Source organism: Anabrus simplex, chromosome 13, assembly GCF_040414725.1.
Source record: "Anabrus simplex isolate iqAnaSimp1 chromosome 13, ASM4041472v1, whole genome shotgun sequence".
Taxonomy (NCBI): domain Eukaryota; kingdom Metazoa; phylum Arthropoda; class Insecta; order Orthoptera; family Tettigoniidae; genus Anabrus; species Anabrus simplex.
Window position 1 is genome coordinate 87,795,454 of NC_090277.1, and position 26,051 is coordinate 87,821,504.

Genomic DNA, 26,051 nt, shown 5'->3' on the forward strand with positions numbered 1-26,051 from the left:
GCTCCTATACTCTGGAACCATACTCTAGTTGGGGTCTTACCAGAGACTTATATGCCCTCTCCTTTACATTCTTACTACAACCATAAAATACCCTCATAACCATGAGCAGAGATCTGTACCCTTTATTTGCAATCGTGTTTATATGATTATCCCAATGAAGATCTTTCCTTATATTAACATCTAGGTACTTAGAATGATCCCCAAAAAGAACTCTCACCCCATCAACGCAGTAATTAGAACAGAGGAATTTTCCTATTTGTGAAACTCACAACCTGACTTTTTACCCCGTGTATCAACATACCATTGCGTACTGTCCATCTCACAACATCGGGGACATAGCGTGGAGTGATATTACGAACCAGACTGAATAGAAATTTTAAAGCTGGGAAAGATAATAATTATGAAGATGAAACTGGAATTCATTTGGAAAATTTCGGAAAAAATATCTATTTATGGAACAATTTATCAAGGAAAAGATTCGAAAAATTTTTAAGTTCTTTGAAATCATTTAAGAGAAGACTAGGTAAACTACAGATAGGGAATCTGCCACCTGGGCAGATCATTGATTTGATTTGATTTGATTTGATTTGATTTGATTTGATTCGATTCGATTCGATTCGATTCGATTCGATTCGATTCGATTTGACAGGAATAGAATATAAGACCTCTATGTACAAGTTTGGTACGCTACCCCAATATCATAGACCTGTAATTATAATCGAAACCGGAAGGGACTGCCAATAAACTGTCGTTATAGGCGACAGTCACAAAATCGCCTTTTTCTTGCAAGCAAACAAGAAACGAAAACAGTTACTTGGGATTTGAACATGGGGCGCAAAATTGCGAAGACGAAGCGATCGCCGCCGCTGCACCACGGCGTCGCGCGCGTCTGTTGAAACTGTCACGCGCTAGAAAGCACATAAAGCACGTCCGAAACTTCGACCGTCCTTTTCTCGGAAACGGTTGCGTGTCTACGAATAAACCGAAAGATGTATTCACAAATTTCGTTCCCTTTTTCACTGATTAAAATTTCTGGGAAATCCACAAACACGTAACAGGCAAAAATCCATATTATATTATATTCTATACATTTTTCCAATATTCTGAGAAAGATACACCGTTTTATACGATATGTCGTAATAACCGATGGCGTTATAACCGATATTTTAAATACAGTGTTTAGCAGGTGTATGCATAAGTTTCTTTCCGGGTTTTGTGGTAATGAAACTCTAAATTTTCGAGGTAAATTCATGTTTTTGTTTATTCAAAATATTGGCCATCGGCTTCTGTACACTTCGCCATGCCAGAAAAACTCCTTGTCTTTTTCGGAAAACCATTCCTCGAGCCATTTTTCAACTTCCTCGAAACTGCTGAAGTGCTGCTCTGCGAGCGCGTGGTCCATTGATGCGAAGAGGTTATAGTCAGAAGGAGCCAGGTCGGGGCAGTACGGCGGGTGCGGAAAGATGTCCCATCCAAGCGATTTCAAGGTGTCTTTCACTGGTTCTGCTGTGTGAGACGGCGCATTGTCGTGTAACAAAATCACTTTGCCATTTATTCTGGCCCATTTCGATCGTCTTTCGATGAATGCGTGATTTAAATTAATTGTTGGCGACAGCGTTGTGTATTAACGATTTCGCTGGGCTTCGCCTGCGATTGCTCGTCTTCGCACTTCTGTGATCTACGAGAGCGCGCGCTGTCTTTCACATTGATATCATAAGTTTCTACCAGCAAACTATGACATTCCACAGCCCTTTCCTTTTGATTAGATACGAAAAGCAATGCGTGCCGCAAATTTTCTTTTTCAGGCACAAACGTCGACATGATCACTGAACGATACAACACAGACGCTAGTGTTTGGCGGACCCAACTTGTGTGTGTTGGTAGGTTAATGTCAGACAAACACACTGACGTATTCGTCAAATTCGTACGCTGCGTACTGTTCGCTGGCGCCATCTCTTAGTGAAACCGGAAAAGAGTTATGCATACATCTAGTATATAGAATTTAGACAGCGCCTTATATTTAGCCTCAAATGCAATACGTCATCAAAAGCGATGTCACAGTAAAAGGTTTCGACTGTATTAACATCAAGTTTTGTTTTTAACATGCTGTGAATTTTGTGAAATTCCGGTAGAACTAATCAGATTTGTGGAAGGAATAAGAATGGTCCATTCCGTATTCAATATCGTACGACATCGCAATGTGAGGATATACATACATATAATAAAAAGAACGAGATATATACATTTTAATAAAGGAAGGAGAGAAGTACACAAAAATAGGAAGAAACATGGAGGGAAATGAGGCAGAAGGAATGATACATGTAGGGATCAGAATGAAAAAGCAGAGGGGAACACACACACAGAGCAAGCACGAACGACAGAAACATAAATGAAAGAAAACACAGGAAAAAACGATCGCGAATTGATTAAAGACGGAAGTACATAAACAAAGTAATAAAAAAGAGGAACAGTAAGACGGAACAGCAAAAATACGTAGAGAGAAGAAAATAAGAATAAATACAGGACAAGAATAAGTGACAGCAAGAAGTGAGGGAGAGGTAGAACATTCCAGGAGCGCTCTCAGTGGACGGACTGTATGCAACTATTTTCATTGGAATTCTCTGAATGTTATGCTGTGGATTGTGTTGAGCCGCTGTATTCTCTGGAGGGGAAGTGCGGTTAGCTGTTTCATCAAGTCTGTTAGTAACACAAAATGTGTGGGAGAAGCTCTGCTTGTTGCTCCGTTATTAATGAGTAGCCTCAGCGGAGACCATTTCTCGATTTTGCGTGGGTATCAGATGTAAGTTGGACTCCCACCCAATTCATTGCTTCATTTAGATTAGAAAGAAAAAAACTTACCTGGTAGCAACTGTCGTCTACCCTCTCTTCCGTAGTGTAGCGAGAGTAACATAAGTTTTAGGGGTTCTAATAGACCGGACCACTATTCTTTATGCAAATTAGCAGGATTGTTGTCCGGGTAGAATATACCTGTTATTTTCTTTAATATGTTTCCATTATACCCGATTACAGCCCAAACATCCGGGCTCTACACATATGGTACACAATATTAAGAAATCGTAAACATTTGTAATACTGAAAATCCTTAAGAATTCCGTGCAGAATATCATATAAATATTTTTCCATCCCGAGCGAAAATCTGCTCTATATATTCCAAAATTACGTACATGAAACAAAATCTAGAGGACTAGAATTAATTCCCCGTGAAGCAGAAAGCGTTACCTCCTTGTGTTGCAGGGTGCATTACGTGAAGCAGACTACAATAATTAGACTTCGGGTTTCTTAGGCAGTAATAGGTTAGAATGGACACTAACTTGCTTATTAAGAAGTATTGTGAAAACTGTTCTTCCGTTATTTAGCAGGATTAACATAAATATTATGGGTTCTGATGGGCCGTACCCCTAAATTTTATGCATGACTCGTAACTTAGCCGTTGTGCAGGGCAGTCTATATTTGTTACCCGCTTCCATAAGTTTGCACTCTAACCTATTATTGCCTTAACAATAATATGTTACCTTCTCCTTTAGGCATACATCAGTACATGTTTGTATTGCGGGATGTACAACGTTGGAGAAAATCAGGCAGTGTTTCCCTCCAAAATTAGGTTAAAATATTAGTCCTGTGTGTCTCAAGATGCGAAGCCCTCGGATGCAAACCTAGTCGCAGTATTACTAAGCATTTGAGCTTAAACATACTGACTGAAATTAATCTCCCTTGTTAGACAGGATGTCCACAAAGCCGAATGAATGATTACGAACACAAATTGGTCCGTTTCTTCGTTTGTACTAATAAACGATCATCATCATCATCATCATCATCATCATCATCATCTGCCAATCAAGCATTGGGCCAGTTTGGCTGTTACGTTCTAAATCCCTATTTTAGCTGGACGTCCAATAGATCGTGCGTCCCCACTCCTGGTTGGTATCATACGACCTGCTTTGGGACTAGTTCTCGAGGCATTCTGTTGACATTTCTCTCCAGTTCTTCCTATACAGTAGCTGTCATTAGTTCTTTCATCACGTCTTCCTCACCTTTGTGGTTCCATCTTGTGTATCCTGCTGTGCGTCCCTTCAATTTCATCTCAGAAGCAGTGATGCCGGTTTCATCTTGTCTCCTGATTGTCAAAGATTCACTTCCATATATACTCGGAGTCTTGAGCCTATGGTTTTTTGAACTTTACTATCTAATTAGTAATATCGTTGCTGAAGGACAGGGTATATTCGAAGTAATTGAAGGTGTCGACTCCTGAAAGTTTCTTGTTGAGAGAGCCTTACTCGGAATTGATTTGTTATCCTTGAAAGCAAGTAATTTTGCTTATTCTGTAGGTACGTGGCTATTCTACCGAGATGACGTGTAGAGTATTTTAGATCATCCTCTGTGCCGGCAACGAGTACTTGGTCATCAGCATATATAAGGGAAGTGTCTAATTTCAGGTGTCCCTTGATTGTGATAATACCGCGAGGGGCTCATAAGAACTTTATAAGGGCATTAATGTATATGATAAAAAGCAGGGGAGATAGGTCAAAACCTTGTGGAACTCCGTTGTTCACTGTTTACAATGGTGAAATAATATTGTTAACCCTCACTGCAATTAAGTTTTGCATATCATTTTCATAAATGAATTTTGTGTATTAACACATGGTTTATATTATTTACACTAGATAATCAAGATTTCACGCTACGTGATATTTTATCTTCAATTGTATAACTAATTTTCATTTATTAGGTTAGTATACTTTAGTAGAATAGGTTTGTAGGGCGTACGAATATATGTTGTCAAAATCTAATTCGAAAATGTATACCACGACCTTCCGGACAACATTCTGATGGAGAACATTTGTTCTACCAACGGGACTCGAACCGGCTAACCACGGTGTTAGACCATATAGACTTGACGCTTTAACAATTGTGGTCACCAGGCGGCATTTCGTTACAAGTGAGGGCATATGATGCTGTTGATAGCCATGGGGACGTTAAGCCTTGATCAGACCCGTTGGTGTTATAGGACAGGAGTAGGCTATGTGTTGACATCGGGTTTCACCCTCTCCCAAACTCAATACCACCACAACAACCACCATTCGCACAGACCACACCGGAAATCACACACCACATCACATCTTGAACTATACACAAAGAACATGCTTTCCACATGAAAACCCCGACTGTAGTAATGGATATACTCAGTTGGAGGTCATTCGCGATTCTCAGAGAAGTGTATTTCATTAATTAATTCATTCATTCATTCATTCATTCATTCATTCATTCATTTGGATGATAGTGGAGAGTCCATCAGTTCCCTGAGACTTCCTTGCCGCGTTTGCTGTCTGAGACTGTCTTGTCTCGATTCGCTGTTTATTGATCGCCGGTGATCTGAATAATCACTTTACACGTAGCGAGTGAATAAAACGTAGAGAATGAAGTGGCTGAAGGGAGATGACAGCCGCACAGGTGAGAAGGCAATCCATATCCCGCACAGTCACCGCTGTTATTGATGGTCAGCAAACAGTCGTGTAAAGAAAGAAATTATCCCCAGATGGAGCATAAATCTGACAACACCGCTTCATTCCGCACGTTACTCACTCGCTACTACCGAGTTATTTATAGCCAGATATTTCAGAGGACAACAGTTATATTGACCAACACGCGTTCAATGTGATATGCAAAACAGAGCACATCGTATATCAACAATCTGCAGAGGTAACAGCGTGAAGTATATTTCTGGCAAACATTCAAAGAAAAATCTAACAGTACTATGTTGAGGTCACATCCGCAAGCTATGGCATAAAATACGTACCACATGATAGGTACAGCCAGGATACATGGGAAGTAATACGTTAGAATGCAAAATACTTTGGCTAGTAGAAATGCCATCTAACCCGTTCTTCTAGATAGAATGTAGAGAGAATGACATAACTTGCAGGATTTCTAATAGGCCGTGCCCCTAATGATTATGCAAATCTCAAAACAGAACTGTTGTTCGGGCTAGTCTATTCATTTCTAAAATAACATCTTTCCCGCATTCCAGATGACAAGGGCCCAGAAGAACAAGACAAAGATAAAGAAAACATTCAAATACCTAAAATGTCATTCCCCACTCATAATCTAATGACAAAATATTTTGAAAGGTGCCATACAAGTGGAGGTGGATAATATTGAGTAAGTTCAAACTATTGGTACAGATGTCATCCATCTTATTTTCTGCTTCAGTAAGTTTGAATTCTATCCCGTAAAAGTTTTAACATCCGGACTCTACTGATACGTATTAGCAAACTCATCTCCGCACAGGCCATGAAGGCCTTTGGACGGTTGGAATGTAAAGGCTTCCACAATCCCGTAACCTCGGCACTTGGTGGGGTGGAGTGGTTAGCTCTACGCCCGGCCGCCTTTGCCCCAGGAATTAACCTGGTACTCGTGTTTGGGGTAGGCTGAGTGAACCACAGGGCAATATGCACCTGCGGATGTGAAAATATCATTTCTTAAATTTTTCGATTTCTTGTCGTGGAATCAAACTCACGTCCTCCTGGGTGAGCTGAGCACGCCTTTATATACTCGGAGTTTTTGGCTGTAATAGCTTGCAATGCAAAGTGATTTCGCTAGTGGGAAGCGTCGATTAGCCCGTTGTTACAAGTAACATAAATTGCAGGGGTTGTAATAGGCTGTACGCCTAACGTGTATGCAAATATAACAGCGTTACCGCTGTGCGGTTGGAGTACACTTGTTACTCACCTCAGTAAGATCGCGTTATAACCTATTACTGCATACACTTCCGGGCTCTAGTGGTAAGTATTATTGAAATAATATGTCTACTCAGTACGATTTTGAAATTTTACAATCAATATTTTATTTCTTAACTGGCAATTTCCCTTCGGTCCCATCCTCAATGTATAGTGTTGCTCATTAATATCCCCAGGGATGTATTTGCAAAATTTCGAAGTAATGAAATAATACACATGAACTTTTCGGGTAATATAATGCAACATTATATCGAAAAACGCATTAATATAAATCGTAAAGAGAGTTCGAATTATATTCCTTTTACTTCAGTTTGGTATCTTTTTAAACTTATTGTCAATTTTGAACATAACCCTGTTTTTGTTATATTTACCACAAGAATATAAAATGTGTAAAAGAATTCAATTATCGGAAAGTACGTAACATCGTTATCTAATAGGAAATGTCGTCTAGCCCGTTCCTCGGCAATGTAGGGGATTTAATAGGCCGGGCCCCTAATGTTTATGCAAATATCAAAGCAGAATTGTTGTCCAAGCTAGGATATCCTTTTTACTTCCTTCAGTAAGTTTGTCAAAATATCCGGGCTCTACTGATTACGAAAGTGCTAACTGTTCTTTGCAAAGTACCTGTATGAATTTGCAACAGATCAAATGTTTGAATTCACATCCAGTTCCTTGTCAGAGTAGTGCGCGTAGAGGCCTTCGCATTTATTGAGCCGCAGGCTCAATTCCCGGCCAGAAACATGTTTCATTACTTCCTGTACCTCGGTCCTGGTTCTTTGTGCTGACAGTATTCACTTATACACAAAATACCATCAATCACCACTGATCTCCGTTTACGACAGCCGCCCAGGTGGAAAATTCACTTTCTTCTCTTTACCTAGACTTTTCTTAAATAAATGCAAAGAATTTGTGAATTTATTAAACATCTCCCTTGGTAAATTATTCCAATCCCTAACTCCTTTTTCTATAAAAGAATATTTGTCCCAATTTGTCCTCTTTATTTCCAAATTTTATCTCCATACTGTGATTCATTACGAGGAATATAAAACCCTTCAAAAACACACAAACTTGTATTCATCTGCTCAATACCACAGTAAGACCAATTATGTCAATAATATGTCTATCAGAATGAAAAAGTGCAAAAGTTTTTTTTTAAAAATAAGTACAATATAAAAAAATTGCTGCTATCCCCTTATGGTATCCTATAGTGGCAGCCTTTCAAATTTCGTAGCGGAGAGTTTAGAAATTCTCAGACGGAATGATGCAGTAAAATTTATTTTTAACATTGTAAACTATGATATTTATAATTCTGAATTACTGTCTCCTAAATTTCTATGTACCTCCCTTCAGTTCCAGAAATAATACATTTTAAGTGAAAAAAAACCAGGACGGGTGCCCATGATAACTCGCCGGTGAACAGACTCTGTAGTATCTTCAACAGTTCAATTCACAAAAATAACCGCCTTCATTTTAGTCTACCAATCCGCGAGTTTATAACTGAACTTCGTCGCACAATTGTACGAAGTCATAAAAATAAGGGAAATCTAAGAACTACCTTGTAAGGAGAAATTCTCAAATATTATGCTTGTACGTAAATTACTTCATTTCTTTTGCCATTTTACTTTGTCGTGTGTCTTACACCAATTAATATAAGGCTCTTTAGTTTTTAGAAAAATACTTTGATATCTTAATTTCATAGGTGATTAGATTTGATGAAATTGTACAATGTTGTTTGGATATATGTACCGCCATTTTAACTGTAGTTTATATTACGTAGTTGCAATTGTAATTCGTACACTAAGTCCTGTAGTGAGCAATAAATAAATAAATAAATAAATAAATAAATAAATAAATAAATAAATAAATAAATAAATAAATAAATAAATAAATAAATAAATAAATAAATAAATAAATAAATAAATAAATAAATAAATAAATAAATAAATCTTTCCTACTTTTAAGAAACACCACTGAAATTTATTCGTCTGCTAATGTAATTCCACGCCATCTTTCCACTGACAGCTCGGAACATACCACTTAGTCGAGCAACTCATCTCCTTTCTCCCAGGTCTTCCCAGCCCAATTTTTGGAATATCTTCGTAACGGTACTCTTTGATCGGAAATCACCCAGAAGAAAGAGCTGCTTTTCTCTGAATGTTTTCCAGTTCTCGAATTAAATACTCCTAGTGTGGTTCCCTATACACTGGAACCACGCTCTAGGTAACGTCTAACCAGATACTTATAAGACCCCTCCTTTACATCCTTACTACAACCCCTAGAAACCCTCATAACCATTTTCAGAGATCTGTACCCTTTGTCTACCAACCGTTTATGTGGTTACCCCAACGAAGATCTTCCCCTATATTAACACCTAGGTACTTATAATGACCTCCATAAGAAACTTTCACCCCGTCAGAAACCGCAGAAACACGCAATAGTAAGTATATCCCTCATTATAGCCTTGAATTTGGAAGGGCATCCGGCCGTTAAACTATGCTTAATACACACAAGTGTCGACGCGATATAATTGGGAAGAAGGCCAGAAAATAAGAAAAAATTATTCATAAACACAGATATTACATTTGTAGAGTGCCAATAAAATATTTCACTTTCTTTCTCACTTGCTTACAAAGAATTTTCCACTTCATTTACAATCGCTAAGCCATTCGTTAGATAAAAGTTGTGTCGGGCTCGAATACAGCAAGACACTTGAGACAGCAGTCGATGGAAAAGAGAAACGTAGGGATTAGTACAAGACGACGGTATAAAGGGAATCTCCGGGAGACCCCTCGTGACGGGTAATCCCCATCTCTTTGAGACCGATATCTGGGAGAAGGGGAGAGAGGAATTTACTGCTCTGGAAGCTTTGGAACAAGTAACAAAAAAAAAAGCATCTCAGCGCTTAAGAAGAAAGTATGTCTTAAACGGTAAACAGATTTCTTTACGACGTATTAAAAGATCAAGAAATGTACCGGTGTTATGCACAAAAAACAGTAACATATTTTTCCTAGATCTTTAACATTATGCAAGGAATAGAGAGAGAGAGCTGAGTGACTCAGGTGGCGGAAACACTGCCCGTCTATGTCCAAGACAGCGGGTTCGATCACATGGAGGTCCGGTGGTAGTTTTAAAGGTGCTCGAATAATCCAGTCTCTTAGCAGTGGATTTATCGGCACGCAATAGTTCCACTCTAAGTCAAAATTCTGGGACATGGGTGTTCCCAAAAACCGTAATTATAATTAGTCGGACGGAAGAGCACAGTTGTGTCAACAGTGGTGGTGGTGATTACTGTTTTCAGAGGAAGTACAACTAGGGAGCTATTCACTATTAACACTAATCACAGGAAAACAATGGAAGGGATCCGACACTTCGAAAAATGAAGGTATTGGCCACAGAAAGACAAGGAAGGGAATAAAAGTGAATGACTCCCTAGGCCTCGGGAACCTAAGAACAAGTGTTAACCAAGTAAGAGCGAGTAGGATAGGTGAAAGTGAGGAGGCTGGCACAAGGAAGTGGAAGCAATGCCATGACTCAGTTAACTACCCCGTGGTTGCCATCCCAATTCCCCAGATAAAATCTCTGTGACATCTTTTAGTCGCTTCTTATGACAGAAAGGAAATACCAATGATGATGCTTGTTGTTTAAAGGGGCCTAACATCGAGGTCATCGGCCCCTAATGGTACGAAATGAAACAACAAAAGGTTCAAAATCATCCAATGACCAAAATAAAAAAGTCATGAAGAATGAATGGATGGACATGAACCCAAAAACAAAACAAAAAACAGTGGATGGGACTCAAAAAAGATCATAAATAATAGTATTACTGACCAAGGGACCACTTATAAGGACAATCCTGAATCGAGGATGCTTAATGCCTAAAGGGGTCCAGAATCCAGGTCAAGGCCTCTCAGAGTGCTACTTGTCGCTAGTAAAGTAGAACCATGGTATTTATCGTGTTGGGGTACTAATCAAAAGTAGCGAAGACTCACGGTGTTCCACACATGATGGTACTACTCACAAGTATTGTCCGTCGCACAGGTAACGCAGACCTATGGTGTTTCTCACACAATGGCGCCACTCATAGCCAACGCAAACCGATGAGTTTCCTCACCTAGGTGTACTAACCACAGGGACCCGTACTATCCCGTGGTGTTCCTCACACAGTGGGTACTAATCACAGGCAACGCAGACCCACGGTGTTGCTCAGATGGGTACGACTCAAGGGTACTGGAAACCCACCGGAGAACCTACTCACGGCTTATACTAATGACAAACCTATTTCGTACCTAAAATAGTGGTACTACTCGCAAGTAAAGGCGACCCATTGTGTTCCCCGCGTGATTGTACCAATCAAAAGTAGTTTCATGGTTCTAAGACAAACATCCCTTGGTCGCCCCTTTTAGTCTCCTCTCACGACAGGCAGGGGATACCGTGGGTGTATTTTTCGTCTGCGTCTCCCACCCACAGGGGTTAGAGAGAGAAAAAAAGAAGAAAGACAAGGGCCACGAAGGGCGTAAAAATGAAAGACTCCCTAGGCCTCGAATGCTCTAATACCGTCGGGGTCGGAAAAGAACAAGAGTTGACCAAGGAAGGTCGGACAGGATAGACGAAAGTGAGGAGCCTGGCACAAGTAAGTGGAAGCAATGCCAAGACTCAGCTAAGGGCCCCGTGGTCGCCAATCCACACTCCCAAGTTGAGAGCCCCTTGGTCCCCTTGTAGTCGCCTCTTACGACAGGCAGGGGATACCGCGGGGGTATTCTACAAGTGCGTCCCCCGTCCTCAGGGGGAAGTTGTGTCAACAATTCGTTACTCAAGACAGTCGGTGAAGGAACTTTTTACAGAATAACGGCACGGACAAGGAATTTCCTCTAGGTGGGAGGTGAGGGGAAACCACTGATAGTTTTAAATAATGAAGCACCACCAAACATCAAGAAGTGAAGGTCGAAACAAAGAAATGCACCAGGGGCTTAAGCAGAGGGCAGATTGGTGGGATAAATAACACCCCCCCCCCCGCGCCAAAATGTTCAGCTTAGAATGTGTAATTTAGTGTAGCAACCATGTAAATTACGTTTTAGGTAGCTCATTGTCTTGTTTTTATTCGAACTACGTATTTGCCAACAAAGTGTCGATGCTTCCATTAATAAATCGTGTCGCTCTTCAGGCAGAAGGTCATATTCCCAGTGTTCTTCCTAGCCATTATTTTCCTTAATACTGGTCACGCTTCCCAGCCACATATGGATATGCAGTCTATCAGTTCATTTTCCTGTCCTTACGAGTAAACGAAAATGAGCCTTATCGTACCGCTCTCTAGGAATGTTTTAATGACTTATTTACGCACTCCTAGAGTATAATGTACCTAAGGTTAATTTTCTCTCATTTTCATTTTTCTTCTAAAACAATCATCCTGAACCAATGGATTTCATTTCTGCACTTAAGATTCTAATAATAATAATGTTATTTGCTTAACGTCCCACTAACTACTTTTACGGTCTTCGGAGACGCCGAGGTGCCGGAATTTAGTCCCACAAGAGTTTTTTTACGGGCCGGTAAATCTACCGACACAAGGCTGCCGTATTTGAGCACCTTCAAATACCACCGGACTGAGCCAGGATCGAACCTGCCAAGTTGGGGTTAGAAGGCCAGCGCCTTCACCGTCTGAGCCACTCAGCCCGGCGCACTTAACATTCTGCGACAGTGGTATTTTCCCAACAATACATACTTGTCAGTAACCACTGCAACACTAGAACGCTCTTTATCATCGCTGAAATATTTAAAAGATTTTTTGCAGAATATGACTGCACAAAAAAGATTGAATGCGTTAGCTCTTTTGTATATACACAGATAAGAGTATGTGATCGTAGAATCCTGGCTCAGTCCGGTGGTATTTGAAGGTGCTCAAATACGTCAGCCTCGTGTCGGTAGATTTACTGGCACGAAAAAGAACTCCTGCGGGACTAAATTCCGGCACCTCGGCGTCTCCGAAAACCGTGAAAGGGTAGTTAGTGGGACGTAAAACAAATAGCATTATTATTATTGTTAGTGATCGTAGAAAATTTAATCTATGAGCTGACCAAAAAACCCAGACCAACATGAATGCAAATATCACTTAAATAATTGTGTTACTTTGAAAGTTTTAATTTAGTGTTTCTAATTTCACAATATTCACCCAACATTATTTTAAAGAAGCCCTCAAATTTTAATATTTCTACGTACGCCCCTGAAATACCTATGCTCCCATAGTGCGCCTGTATAGGCAAGAATACCACCTGGAAGACACTGAGGTCATCAGGTTGCATTCAGGACCAAGCGGCTCAGTTTCATCATTCTCAATCAGTTCCTGCTTGGTCCACCGGAAACTGGCATTTCAGATATCGCTCTCTCTTGCAGGTTGTTGTTGTCTGGGAATTCTAAGAGCCCAATTATATTTAGAGTAAAACTATCGCCGTAGTTTGGTGTTCGTGTCAGCTTAATTCACTTCTGCCAACTAATTCAATTTTAATGCTAATGTTTTAGAGCAAAATCTACAATTTTGCCTTGCACGCTTTGTCCAGAGTCAGCAACCTGTACATTCGGGAAGCTGGTCATAAATCATATTTCTCTCTCTATGGAAACAAATACGAAACCAACATAGTCTGGTAAGCCCATTTATAAAATTATTATTCGAAAGAGAGCGCTGGGGATATTTGACTATTCATGCTCTGTTGATATTTCAATTAAATCTTCTGCCCTCGCTCTCTAAAAATAGACAATCGCTTTTGCTGGAATATACTGGATGAAGAACTTACCATCAGCGCAGAGCCTCTTAACACAGCCCAGCTTAAGTACGCGCCAGACAGGCTGGTGTTGAATTTCTCAATCAGTATAATCCACCGACGTTCTATGGCAGTTTCTTGTAGGAGCAAGTTATGCACTTCAGCATTACAGACGTATCATATAGAAGGGGTTGTGTTATACACACCTGCAATAACGTCGTGCTAGAATAGTTGCCTATTTTGTGCTGACGTGTATGCTTCTATCTTATAGATGTACGTTGATTCTTATGACAATTCAAACCATTAGACGAGATACATAAAGTCTCCCCAAAACTATTAGATTTTTATACATAAAATATGAAATATAAATTATAACTCCTACGGCAAAGAATCCAGTTCATTTTTTGATAATACCAACAGCGTTATCCATATCTGGACTTTAGGTCAGGACTACTCATCTACCATCCCGAGCCGAAGTTTATGTGAGGCAAGATGACCAGTTCCTTCCCACTCTTCTTCTAGTCAACATCACGTGGATACCCATTCAAGTACTGGCCGCAAGCAATGTTGCTTAAATTCGGAGATTTCACGTTATCCGGTGTTACATGGCTACGCCGTTGGGCAAGGAATGCAGTATACCAGGTGTATGTGTAAGTCTTTTCCAGTTTCATTAAGAGATGGCGCAAGCAAACAGTACACAGCGTATGAATTTGACACATAAGTCAGCTTGCTCGTGTCACATTTACCTACCAAAACACACAAGTTGAGTTCGCCAAACACTAGCGTCTGTGTTGTATCATTCAGTTATCATGTCGACGTTTGTGCCTGGAAAAGAATATTTGCGGCACGCATTGCTTTTCTTATCTAATCAAAAGAAAGAAGCTGTGGAAAGTCATCGCTTGCTGGTAGAAACATATAGTGAACACGCTCCGTCGATTAGAACATGTGAGACATGGTTTCTACTATTTAAACGTGGTGATTTCAATGCTTTGTCAGAGCGGTATTGTGTATTATGAACTCTTGAAGCCCGGCGAAACCGTTAATTCACAACGCCATCGCCAGCAAATGATTAATATAAATAACGCATTGATCGAACGACTACCGGAATGGGCCAGAATACATGGCAAAGTGATTTTGTTACAGGACAATGCGCCGTCTCACACAGCAAAACCAGTGAAAGACACCTTAAAATCGCTTGGACTGGACATCCTTCCGCACCCGCCGTACTGCCCCGACCTGGCGCCATCTGACTATCACCTCTTAGCATCAATAGGGCACGCGCTTGCAGAACTTCAGCAATTTCGAGGAAGTTGAAAAATGGCACGTTGAATAGTTTGCCGCAAAAGACAAGCACTTTTTCTGGCATGGCATTCATAATTTACCGGAAAGATGTGAGAAATGTGTAAAATCCGATGGCCAATATTTGAAATAAACAAAAAATGAATTTCCCTTGACAATTATATGTTCCATTTAGCGGTAAAAACGTGTGAATACACCTGGTAATAGCAAAGTTAATAATGTTCTTAGATTTCAAGTTCCAAGAACTGCATTTTAATGGTTTCCTCAGACGCAGAGCTGACAGAATTTTGTAGCTAAGAAGTTCTTTTACGTACCAGTAAATCTACCGTCGCGAGACTGACATATTTGAGCACCTCCGAATGCCAACGGATTGAGCCAGGATCGAACCTGCCAAGTTGGGCTCTAATGGCCAGCGCTCTTCCGCCTGAGCTACTCAGCTCGGTATTAGTAAGTTATCTTACCCTGCCACGAATGATAGTCGTCCGTATATCTTCACCAATAAGACGTTACATAACTTCTGGAAGGGTACAGTATTTCACATCACCTTAATCTGAAGGTCGACTTGCACTTACGATGTACAGACAAAAAAATCAAAGCGCTGTTTCCCAAGACGTTATCTGAGATCGATGCAAGCACCTGACATCCCACCTCGAAAATATTCCTCAAGCAATTATGCAACTGCAGAGAAAGTAGTAATCAATCACCACGCGCTTCATGCACGGTACTTAAGATGTGAACTGAATTAACTTCCACGAGATCAAATTGCACCCACCAAAATAGTAAAGAAGCTGCAAATCCATTCTCTCCAGCGACCTAGGGCTTAATATAAGGAAAGGTCTTCATTAGGGTAATCTCGTCAGGCCGGAAATTTATGCAGCATTAGGTTAGAATGAAAACTTAGTGAAGCAAGAAACAAGTGTACACTAATCTGCACAACAGTTATGCTATGAGGTTTGCATAAACATTAGGGGTACGGCACGTTATAATCCCTAGAATTTATGTTACACTCGCTACATAACGGAAGAACGGGCTAGACCACAACCAAATTAGTTTACATCCTAACCTACAGGATGCAACGTGATGATGTAACAAATTCTCAGGCATGAAGGGGGACAGCAAGTGGGTCAATTTGAGATAAGGAACCATATTCTGTAAAAGATCGAGTCAAAAGTTAAGCAAAATTCTTCTCATTTAAGTCCGTTTACTTGTACATGTTTTACAAGCTGCTCCATTTACAACAAATGTTCGAAATGGCGTCCCCCTGCATCAATGCACGCATGGCATCGTCACACAAAGTTCTCTCGTACCCGTTCGAGTATCCCCGGAGTCGTTTGAACAGCGTCGCAGGCATCGAGAATTCTTGTCTAGAGATCTTCTCCAGTCTCTGGAGGTGTCGCATACACAACGCTTATTACATGGCTCCACAAGAAGAAATCAAGTGGGTTGAGATCAGGTGAACGAGCGGGCCATGAAAACAGGACCTCCTCTTCCTATCCACTTTGCAGGGAATGTCTGATCCAGGTGTTCACGAGCCCTCAGTCCAAAGTGAGATCGGGCGGAATAATTTTGGAACGACATCCGTTGAAGTGCAAATGGTAAGTGTTCCAGGAACGTGGGTAGTACATCTCAGAGTACCTCTGTGTACACTGCTGCATTTAGGCGGGGAGGAAGAAGAAACGGGCCTACTATTGACTATGCCCGCCCACACGTTGATGTCTCATCACAACTGTAGCGTGGGGATTCTCATCACCCGAAACAGGACTATTGTGACTATTTAGCATTCCGTCCCTGATGAAACAGGCTTCATCTGTGAAAATCACATACACAGGAAAGTGAGGATCGACTGTAAGGCGCTGCAAGACCCATTGGCTGAAGACGACTCGAGATGCGACGTCAGCAGGTCTCTGGAGGGTATAGCTGCATTTCACGCAATACTCGCCACACAGTTATATATGAAACATTCATTACACGTGCAACTGCTCGAGTGCTGATTGCAGACGCCTCATCCATGCGCTTGATCTTCTAAGTCAGGAGTTCGTGTAATTCGTCGTCCGGACGTTGAACAACTTGGATTATTAATCTTTTGACTCGAACGTTTCTGGACTATGGTTCCTCATCTCAACCTGATCCCTTCGCTGTCCTCCAACAACCCTGAAAGATTTTACTATAATCACGGATACACCCGCTTTAACTGCCTAAACAATCTGGGTCTCTTAATCACATAAACGGGATTGTAAATAAAGGTTCCATATATCTCCATACGATTATAAAGGTACTCAGGGATTACAGTAAGGATTAAAAAAAGGTCGTATATGTCACTGGTAAGAGTATGGGTCCAACACAAGGGTTACTTAATTCGATATCTGGAAAAGTTGCAAAGGAAGGAAGCACGATTTGTTCTGTGTTATTTCCGACAAAACAGTAGCATTGCGAAAATGTTGCAAAATTTAGTTTAGGAAGACTTGGGAGTAATAAAACGAACATCTTCGACTAACAAGTGGAGGTCACGTTGTCCGCCTCACCGATTTTGTTCAAACTTTGCAGGTTAGTAGTACTAAATCGCTAAAATATACTGGCAAAGTAGTAGCACGTAACTCTCAAACATTTCCGAAAAAAGCGATTTTGAAAATAACGAGAAAAGCTACGAGAGGTTTAGCATGGTCGTCTAAACTCTTTTACCTGGCATTTCCTGATCAATTTTTTCCTCCTGTTGCGAATGAGAGTTAGTCACTGTCTCACCGAGTTGTGTCGTGTAACGGTTATGTACGATGTAACCAGACGTGCTCACCATAAGTTCGATCGGCGTGGAGATCTCGCATTTTAATTATGTTCCAACGGAAGTGTTTTTAATGTGAAGCTACGCAAAGTGCGAAGGAGTTCCCGTGAGTGCAAACAACAAATAAACAGTTGAAAAGGACCATGGCATACGTCGAGCACTTTCTTTGTATAAATCGCCTAATGGATTACGGCGACTCTGTAGACATTACAGAAGAGGCCAAATTATTGGGAAAGAAAATTTTTCAATATATTTTGACAGTAATAGAAGAAAATAAATTTATAACAGATGAAAAAGGGGTGAAAGGGAGGAGGGGAATAATCTGGTAGCAGCGTAACTCGAACTCACCATTTTCATAACTGAAATGGAGAACCTTAACCACTCGACCACCGCGCCACAGTCTCTCTGGCATGCTAAACCTACCGTAAATTTTCTCGAAATATTCGAAAACAATTTTTTGGAAATTTTAGAGAGTTGCGGACTACTATTTTGCCAGTGGGTTTCTGTGATTTAGTACTACCAGCATACAAAGTTTGAACAAAATCGGTGATGCGGACATCGTGACCTCCTCTTGTAAGTGGAATGTGCCGACTTGTCAGTGGAGAAATGGAATGACATCAATAGGTAAATAAGCGTACGAGGTACTGTACGCGACCGAGACAATGACACTAGGGGGCAGAGCAAGTGGAGAAAGAAGAATTCACAGAAAGATACTGGAACTGAGAAAGAGGATGTGAAAGGTGGGAAAGTATCGAGGGACGAACTGTACCGAAACACGTGGACGATGTCTGAAAAATTAAGACTCGAAAGAGCAGGATTCGCTGGACATGTGATCAGGTTGGATATGGAGAAGACAACAGGTAGAACAAGAGGAAAGACGGGAACTAAATGGGTTTTCTGGACTGAGATGGGAATCAAAGTGGAAGGGACAGAGAACTGGAGCAATATGCCAGAGCTCAATGACAGAGAAAGATACGGAATTAGGACAGAGAAGAGAAGAGGATACTGAAAATATCATCTGGAGAATGTTCTTTAGGAGACACGGAACCAAGCTGGCCAACTCCAGTAAGGAGCAAGTGAGGCAGAACTAAGGATCTCAAGGACAAACATCAAAACAGCACCCAAATGGATGACTGTTGAGAGAGAAAGGATTCAGAAAGTGGAGAAATTCCAATATATGTGGGAGTGGAGAGACCTGTCAGAAAGAGAGGCACTGTTATCGAGAATCAACAAGATGAACTTGGCATATACACTAACTACGAACACTTCCAAGGAGAAGAATATCTCGGCCAATGCAAACCTCAGACACTACTAGACAGTGATCCTCCAGGAGGCTTTATATGCAGCTGAAAGTTTGGACCTGATAAAAACAGGACTGGTCAAGAAATTGGAACTAGTGGAGACAAAGATTCTGAGGAATATCTCAGATACCATCCGGGAGAGGAGAGCCATGTTCTCTGGACATATCTACATAATGAACACGGGATGACTGACCAATCAGACAATAAGATTTTTTGAGTCCAGGATAACTACGATGCGTTGGTATCAAGAGGCGAAAAAGGACCTGGAAGAAATGGGAATACAGGGAACGGAAGTCAGTAACAGGGATGCTTACAAGTCGAGGATAAAGACCACCAAGAGGTTTCAAGGAAAGGTTTGAACCCGTACCCAAGCGCCGTGGACAGAAGAAAGGAGGAGAGTGAAGAGTGAAAGGATCAAGGAGTACAGGACGAGCATTAAAGCCCAGAAACTGATGAAGCGGAATTCGAATTAATGTGATCCATAGCTGGACAAAACTTAAGAAGACAAGATCGTCAAATATCGATCATTGCTTATAGTTTTACTTATACGGTAATAAATAGAGTCCGGACTTTCATGCATTAATATGTTAGAATGCAAAGTTACTGAAGCGAGCAGCAAATATAGTCTCCCTTCACAACGATTATGCTATGGGAATTGCATAAACATTAGGGGTACGGCCCATCAGAACCCCTATAATTTATGTTACCCTTGCTACATTATGAAAGAGCTGGTGGCCGACACTTTCTACTAACCAAATTATTTTGCAATCTAACCTGTTACTGCACAAAAATCCGGGCTTTAGTAATAAACATAAAAGCTGTCCTCTTCATTGAGATATTTCTCTTGCAATCTCCTCGTACCATGCCGCTTTATTCATTTTATTGTGGTACTCTACTCAGTGAATTGAATATACGCAGGGATGAGCCTCATACTTAGTAATAAATACACACACAACATCCCACGGTCATGAAGTAAGTAAGTAAGTAAGTAATTCGTCTTTATTCGTGGCAAAGTTAGGGCTCAAGGTCCTCTCTTACACGACGAAGCCATTTTAGTCGTTTTGATTCCTGGCAATCCCAGCATGAGTAACGAATTCCATTGGTCAATTCTGTCAAAGACTTCGCAATTCTTTGATCGATTAGAACATGTTCCAATTTATTTTCAAGACTTCTGAAGACATCAAGACATCTCAAGTATTGCAAACGACTTGACGAGTAAACTTGTTAAATGTTGACAATTCTTGTGAAGTCTTGAATTCGCCCCAAAAATTGAACATATACAACAGGCTTCGGAAGCTCAGAATGTCACACACGGAACGTTCCAGAAAATTACTGGTTCGGCAGAAGGTCAGAGCGACGGCGGAGTCAGCATCTACTTTAATTCTTAATTTCAACTCGCGCACATCCCCGACTCGCAAGAAGACGCTTCATGCCACAACAAACATAATAACGACTCTAGGTAGAATAGGCTACACTACCGGTTTGTTTTTTTCGTATTGTTTCAAGTGTAAAAAAAGTGACTCACCGATCATGATGGCGGCCCGGTTGGTGGTGCGCTTGGCGCGGTACGTGAGCGGCCTCGTCACGGAGAAGTAGCGGTCGAAGCTGATGATGAGCAGGTTCAGCACAGACGCGTTACTGGCCAAGTAGTCGAGAGCCAGCCACGTGTCGCAGATGTGAGGGCCCAGCGGCCAGTAGCCCAGGATGGTGGAGACAGTGAAGAGCGGCATGGAGATGAGACCTGTGACAGAAAGTAACCGTGAAAAATACAAGTGACAATATAACAGTGACATGAGCGATCAGTAGCCTAGGATGGTGGAGACAGTGAAGAGCGGCATGGATATGAGAACTGTGACAAAAATAACAGTGACAAATAACAGTGACATGAGCGATCAGTAGCCTATGATGGTGGAGACGGTGAAGAACGCCATGGAGATGAGACCTGCGACAAAAAGTAACCGTGAAAAATAACAGTGTCAGGTGAGGTCAGTAGCCTAGGATAGTGATGACGGTGAAAAACGGCATAGAAATGAGACCTGCGATAAAAAGTAACCGTGACAAACAACAGTGACATGATCGATCAGTAGCGAAGGATGATTGAAACAGTGAAGAGCGGCATGGCGATGGGACCTGTGGCAAAATGTAGCAGTGACAAGTAACCGTGAAAATTAGCAGTGATACGAGTTTTCAGCAGCGCAGGATGGTGGGGATGGTGAAGAGCGGCATGTAGATGAGACCTATGACAAAAAGTAAGTTATAATCATTATAAAATATCAAAGCCATTATGTTAAAAACATTGTAGCCTCCGTGGCTCAGACGGTACGTCCGCCTATCCGTGGTTCAAATCTTGGTAATTCCATGTGGGATTTGTACTGGACAAAGAGGAGGCGGGACAGGATTTTCTCCGGGTACTCCGGTTTTCCCCTGTCATCTTTCATTCCAGCAACACTCTCCAATATCATTTCATTTCATTTCATTTCATTTCATCTGTCAGTCATTAATCATTGCCCCAGAGGAGTGCGACAGGCCTCGGCATCCGGCACATTTCCTATCCTCGCCGGTAGATGCGGCTTTATTCTTTCCATCCCTGACCCGGTCTCTGACTGGATAACAGGTTGTAGGTTTTGTTATGTTAAAAATATTGCTGATGGTTGTATTATTATTAACACCATCTAACAGTCGTATCAGAACACAAATATTCATTTCGATTAATCAATCAATCAATCAAGCAATCAATCAATCAATCAATCAATCAATCAATCAATCAATCAATCAATCAATCACAGCTGATCTGCATTTAACACTGTCGCCCAGTTGTCAGACTCCCTATCTGTTTTACCCAGTCCTTTCTTAAATGATTGCAAATAATTTGGAAATGTATTGAATATCTTCCTTAGTAAAGGATTCCATTCAGTAATTCAACTTCATTTTAAGGCATATTTGCCCCAGTTTGTCCTCTTAAATTCAAACTTTGTCTTCATATTGTGATTTTTCATACTTTTAAAAACACCACTCAAACTTATTCGTCATTCCAAGCCATCTCTCCACTGTCATTTCGAGCACTTCTTCCCCTTGCTACCAAGTCTTGGCGCCCAAACGTTTGCAATATTCTCGTAACAATTCGTGCCGCTTACCTTTGGATCTTATTCATTTCTCGAATCAAGTAATCCTGATGACGATCCCATACACTGGAGCAATACTCTAGTTGGGATCTTGTGACTTACTTATACGCCCTCTCCTTTAAACAACTCACAAACGTCTGTAAACTACGTCTACAATCACGTTAATGTGTTACCCGAGAAAGGTCCTTCCTATACAGGAAGGGTCGGAAACACCGTGAACCAGGTATATGTGCCTTGAAGGGTTGGTCATACTGGTAAATAATTAGGAAAAAAATAATTACATATTTCGCACCTATGTCATGCTAAATTAGCACGTGGCTTGAGAGCGCCAATAGAATAAATACATTTCTCCAGGTGAGGGACTTGACCAAGGACCCGCCTGCTGATAGACTTCCCACATAGCATGAGAACGCCAGTAGAAGAATTAAACTCCTCCAGGGGAGGGAATTGACCAAGGACCTGCCTTCTGATAGACTTCCCACATAGCATGAGAACGCCAGTAGAAGAATTAAACTCCTCCAGGGGAGGGAATTGACCAAGGACCTGCCTTCTGATAGACTTCCCACATAGCATGAGAACGCCAGTAGAAGAATTAAACTCCTCCAGGGGAGGGACTTGACCAAGGACCCGCCTGCTGATAGACTTCCCACATAGCATGATAACGCCAGTAGAAGAATTAAACTCCTCCAGGGGAGGGACTTGTCCAAGGACCCGCCTGCTGATAGACTTCCCCCGTAGCATGACAACGCCAGTAGAAGAAATAAACTCCTCCAGGGGAGGGACTTGACCAAGGACCCGCCTGCTGATAGACTTCCCACATAGCATGAGAACGCCAGTAGAAGAATTAAACTCCTCCAGGGGAGGGACTTGACCAAGGACCCGCCTGCTTATAGACTTCCCCATGGCATGAGAACGCCAATAGAAGAAATAAACTTCTCCAGGGGAGGGACTTGACCAAGGAACCCCTGCTGATAGACTTCCCCCATAGTATGAGAAGGTCAATAGAAGAAATAAACTCCTTCAGGGGAGGGACATGATCAAGGACCTGCCTGCTGATAGACTTCCCCCATAGCATGACAACGCCAGTAGAAGAATTAAACTCCTCCAGGGGAGGGACTTGACCAAGGACCCGCCTGCTGATAGACTTCCCCGTGGCATGAGAATGCCAATAGAAGAAATAAACTTCTCCAGGGGTGGGCTTGACCAAGGAACCCCCTGCTGATAGACTTCCCCCATAGCATGAGAACGCCAATGGAAGAAATAAACTACTTCAGGGGAGGGACTTGACCAAGGACCTGCCTGCTGATAGATTTCCCCCATAGCATGAGAAAGCCAATAGAAGGAATACACTCCTCCAGGGGAGGCACTTGACCAAAGACCTGCCTGCTGATAGACTTCCCCCATAGCAGATACTCTGCGGCGCTATTGGCTGAAACCCACGGTGTGTTAGTGTTCGATGCTCATGTCTCGGCATGGTTCTCAAGCCCGACCAAGCCACGTGCAGATTTAGCAATACCACCTCGTCAATCCCATTAGAAACCGTCCGCGAAGCGATCGGATTGGCTAACTTCAGCAGCTGAAAAAATACAGCGGCACGAGACATAGATTTCTTTAAAATTACTGTTCACTACAACCAACGCTCTAACGTTTATACCAGGAAGCCAGCGAGTGACGTACTTTCTACTTATGAATGTCCCGCATGCACAAATGATGAATGGGATATCTACTAACCAATTCTCACAGGGGCGCTACTACCTGTAGAAAGATTACTTCAGAATTTGAAGAGAGAACAACCGGACGACGATCCTCAGTGCTACCTGTCTAATGCAACCTCTTACATTAGTAAACTTCGTTTTCGGCCGAATAGAACTAGACTGGTGTAAGGTATAGCAACACTACACCTGTTGTCTATATATCGGCAATGGCTTGTGTGTTCAGCAATGACGAATACACAGACATCATTTTAATCCATGGAGAATCTGGTCGGAATGCAGCCGAAGCTCGCAGTTGGTATGTACATCAGTTTCCAAACAGATGTCCGCCTTCTATAGACGTATTTCGCCGAACAGTTTTGCCCCGTACAAACAATTCTTCTATACAGTGCAATGTTGATAGTTGCTTTACGTCGCACCGACACAGATATGTCTTATGGCGACGATGGGACAGGAAAGGGCTAGGAGTGGGGAGGAAGTGACAGTGGCCTTAAGGTACAGCTCCAGCATTTGCCTGGTGTGAAAATGGGAAACCACGGAAAACCATCTTCAGGGCTGCCGACAATGGGGTTTGAACCTACTATCTCCCGAATACTGGATACTGGCCACACTTAAGCGACTGCAGATATCGAGCTCAAGACAGTGTAATGTCTGCATGCGCATAAATGAATAAGTTAATAAATTGTATTCTCTGCATCTTTGGCGTATTTAAAAAATGCACCCTGTTACAGAACGCGTGCAGTAAAATGACTGCTATTTGTTTCACAACATCCGATATACAGCACGTCGCAGCACTCCTTCGAACACAAGTGATTAGGCATCCCACGCATCACTAGTGCATGCGGGACAATCGTAGGTAGAAAGTACGGCGCTCGCGGACCACCTGGTGTACTCTGTTCACGTTGTTTCCGAACGGCCTGTATATTGTAAACCTTCGTAGAGTTGCTTTTCGTAGGTTATTTGTTAATCCTTTTGAGCCTATATCACGCACCTAACACCTTACCCCCAGAGCCATAAATATCGAGGGTCTAGTCATACGGGATTTGCGTTAGAAGATGGTTGTGACAGGGAGACGAACTGTCCATCAGCCCCGGACGTCGCGGCGAGTGGGAGTGACGCGGGCGGTATAAAGTGACAGGCCAACTTAGATATGGAGACGAGATGTGTAACGAGTAGCAGACTGAGTGACAGCGTCACCGACACATGACGAAATCTAATGACAAGGAGGGTCCGGATCGAGGGACAGTCATTGCTACCAAACAGAATCCTGCATGACATTGACTAAATGAAAGTCTGACGCCCAGCTGTATAGACAAACCTCCAAACGTGTACGTGACGCAGTATTGCGTTACAGCAGAGCACGAAGGATTCCGTTGAGTCTGTTTATCGTTTGGTACTTATATGCCAGATTTATTCATTGGCTGAATGGTCGGCGTTGAGGCCTTAAGTTCAGAGGATCCCGGGTTCGATTCTCACCAGGGTCAGGGATTTTAATCTCATCTGATTAATTCTTCAGACCCGGTGACTGGGTGTTTGTGTTTGTCCCAACACTCTCCTCTTCATATTCAGACAACACAAGCCTCCGTAGCTCAGGCGGCAGCGCGCCGGCCTCTCGCTGCTGGTTCCGTGGTTCAAATCCCCGTCACTCTATGTGAGATTTGTGCTGGACAAAGCGGAGGCGGGACAGGTTTTTCTCCGAGTAATCTGGTTTTCCCTGTCATCTTTCATTCCAGCAACACACTCCACTATCATTTCATTTCATCTGTCATTAATTAATCATTGCCCCAGAAGAGTGCGACAGGCTTCGACAGCCAGCACAATTCCTATCCTCGCCGCTAGATGGGAGCTTCATTCATTCCATTCATGACAGGCTGTGGATTCTCATTTTCATTCAGACAACACGCACCACACTACCAACCACCACAGAAACACGCAATAGTGATTAAATCCTTCCATATAGCGTTAGCGCCATAAAGGGCACCCGGCCGTAAAACAGGGTCATGTGTGACACAGTTCGCACCCGCGACCCCACAAGTGTGGTAAAAGCGGTAGGAGAAGACTTTTTGTGTCAGATTTGTTACATAAGTAATTTCCCCGTCTGAGGCAGAATCTAACCAGAATCACCACCACAAAAATCAATGAGATTATACAGATTGGCGTTTCATTCCTATTTATTCCTATTATGAATGAGGAAATAATTTTGTTTCGGTTATTATTCCTTAGTCATTCGAATAAAGATAATTTTCTTTTCGTCATTTGACCTAGGTCGCCCCGTCACAGAGAGGTCTTACGGCGACGATGGAGCAGGGAAGGACTAGGTGATGATTATGCTGC

General features: G+C 41.9%; 1 protein-coding gene across 1 annotated transcript in view; it reads right to left on the reverse strand.

The window, feature by feature from the left end:
• The window catches only part of mAChR-A (muscarinic Acetylcholine Receptor, A-type), a 252,578-nt gene that overhangs the window by 81,428 nt on the left and 145,099 nt on the right, over positions 1-26,051 (reverse strand). Inside the window, exon 3 of the mRNA XM_067157206.2 lies at positions 20,409-20,624. Within this exon, the coding sequence (XP_067013307.1) occupies positions 20,409-20,624 (216 nt within the window). The remainder of the gene's footprint in view (positions 1-20,408; positions 20,625-26,051) is intronic.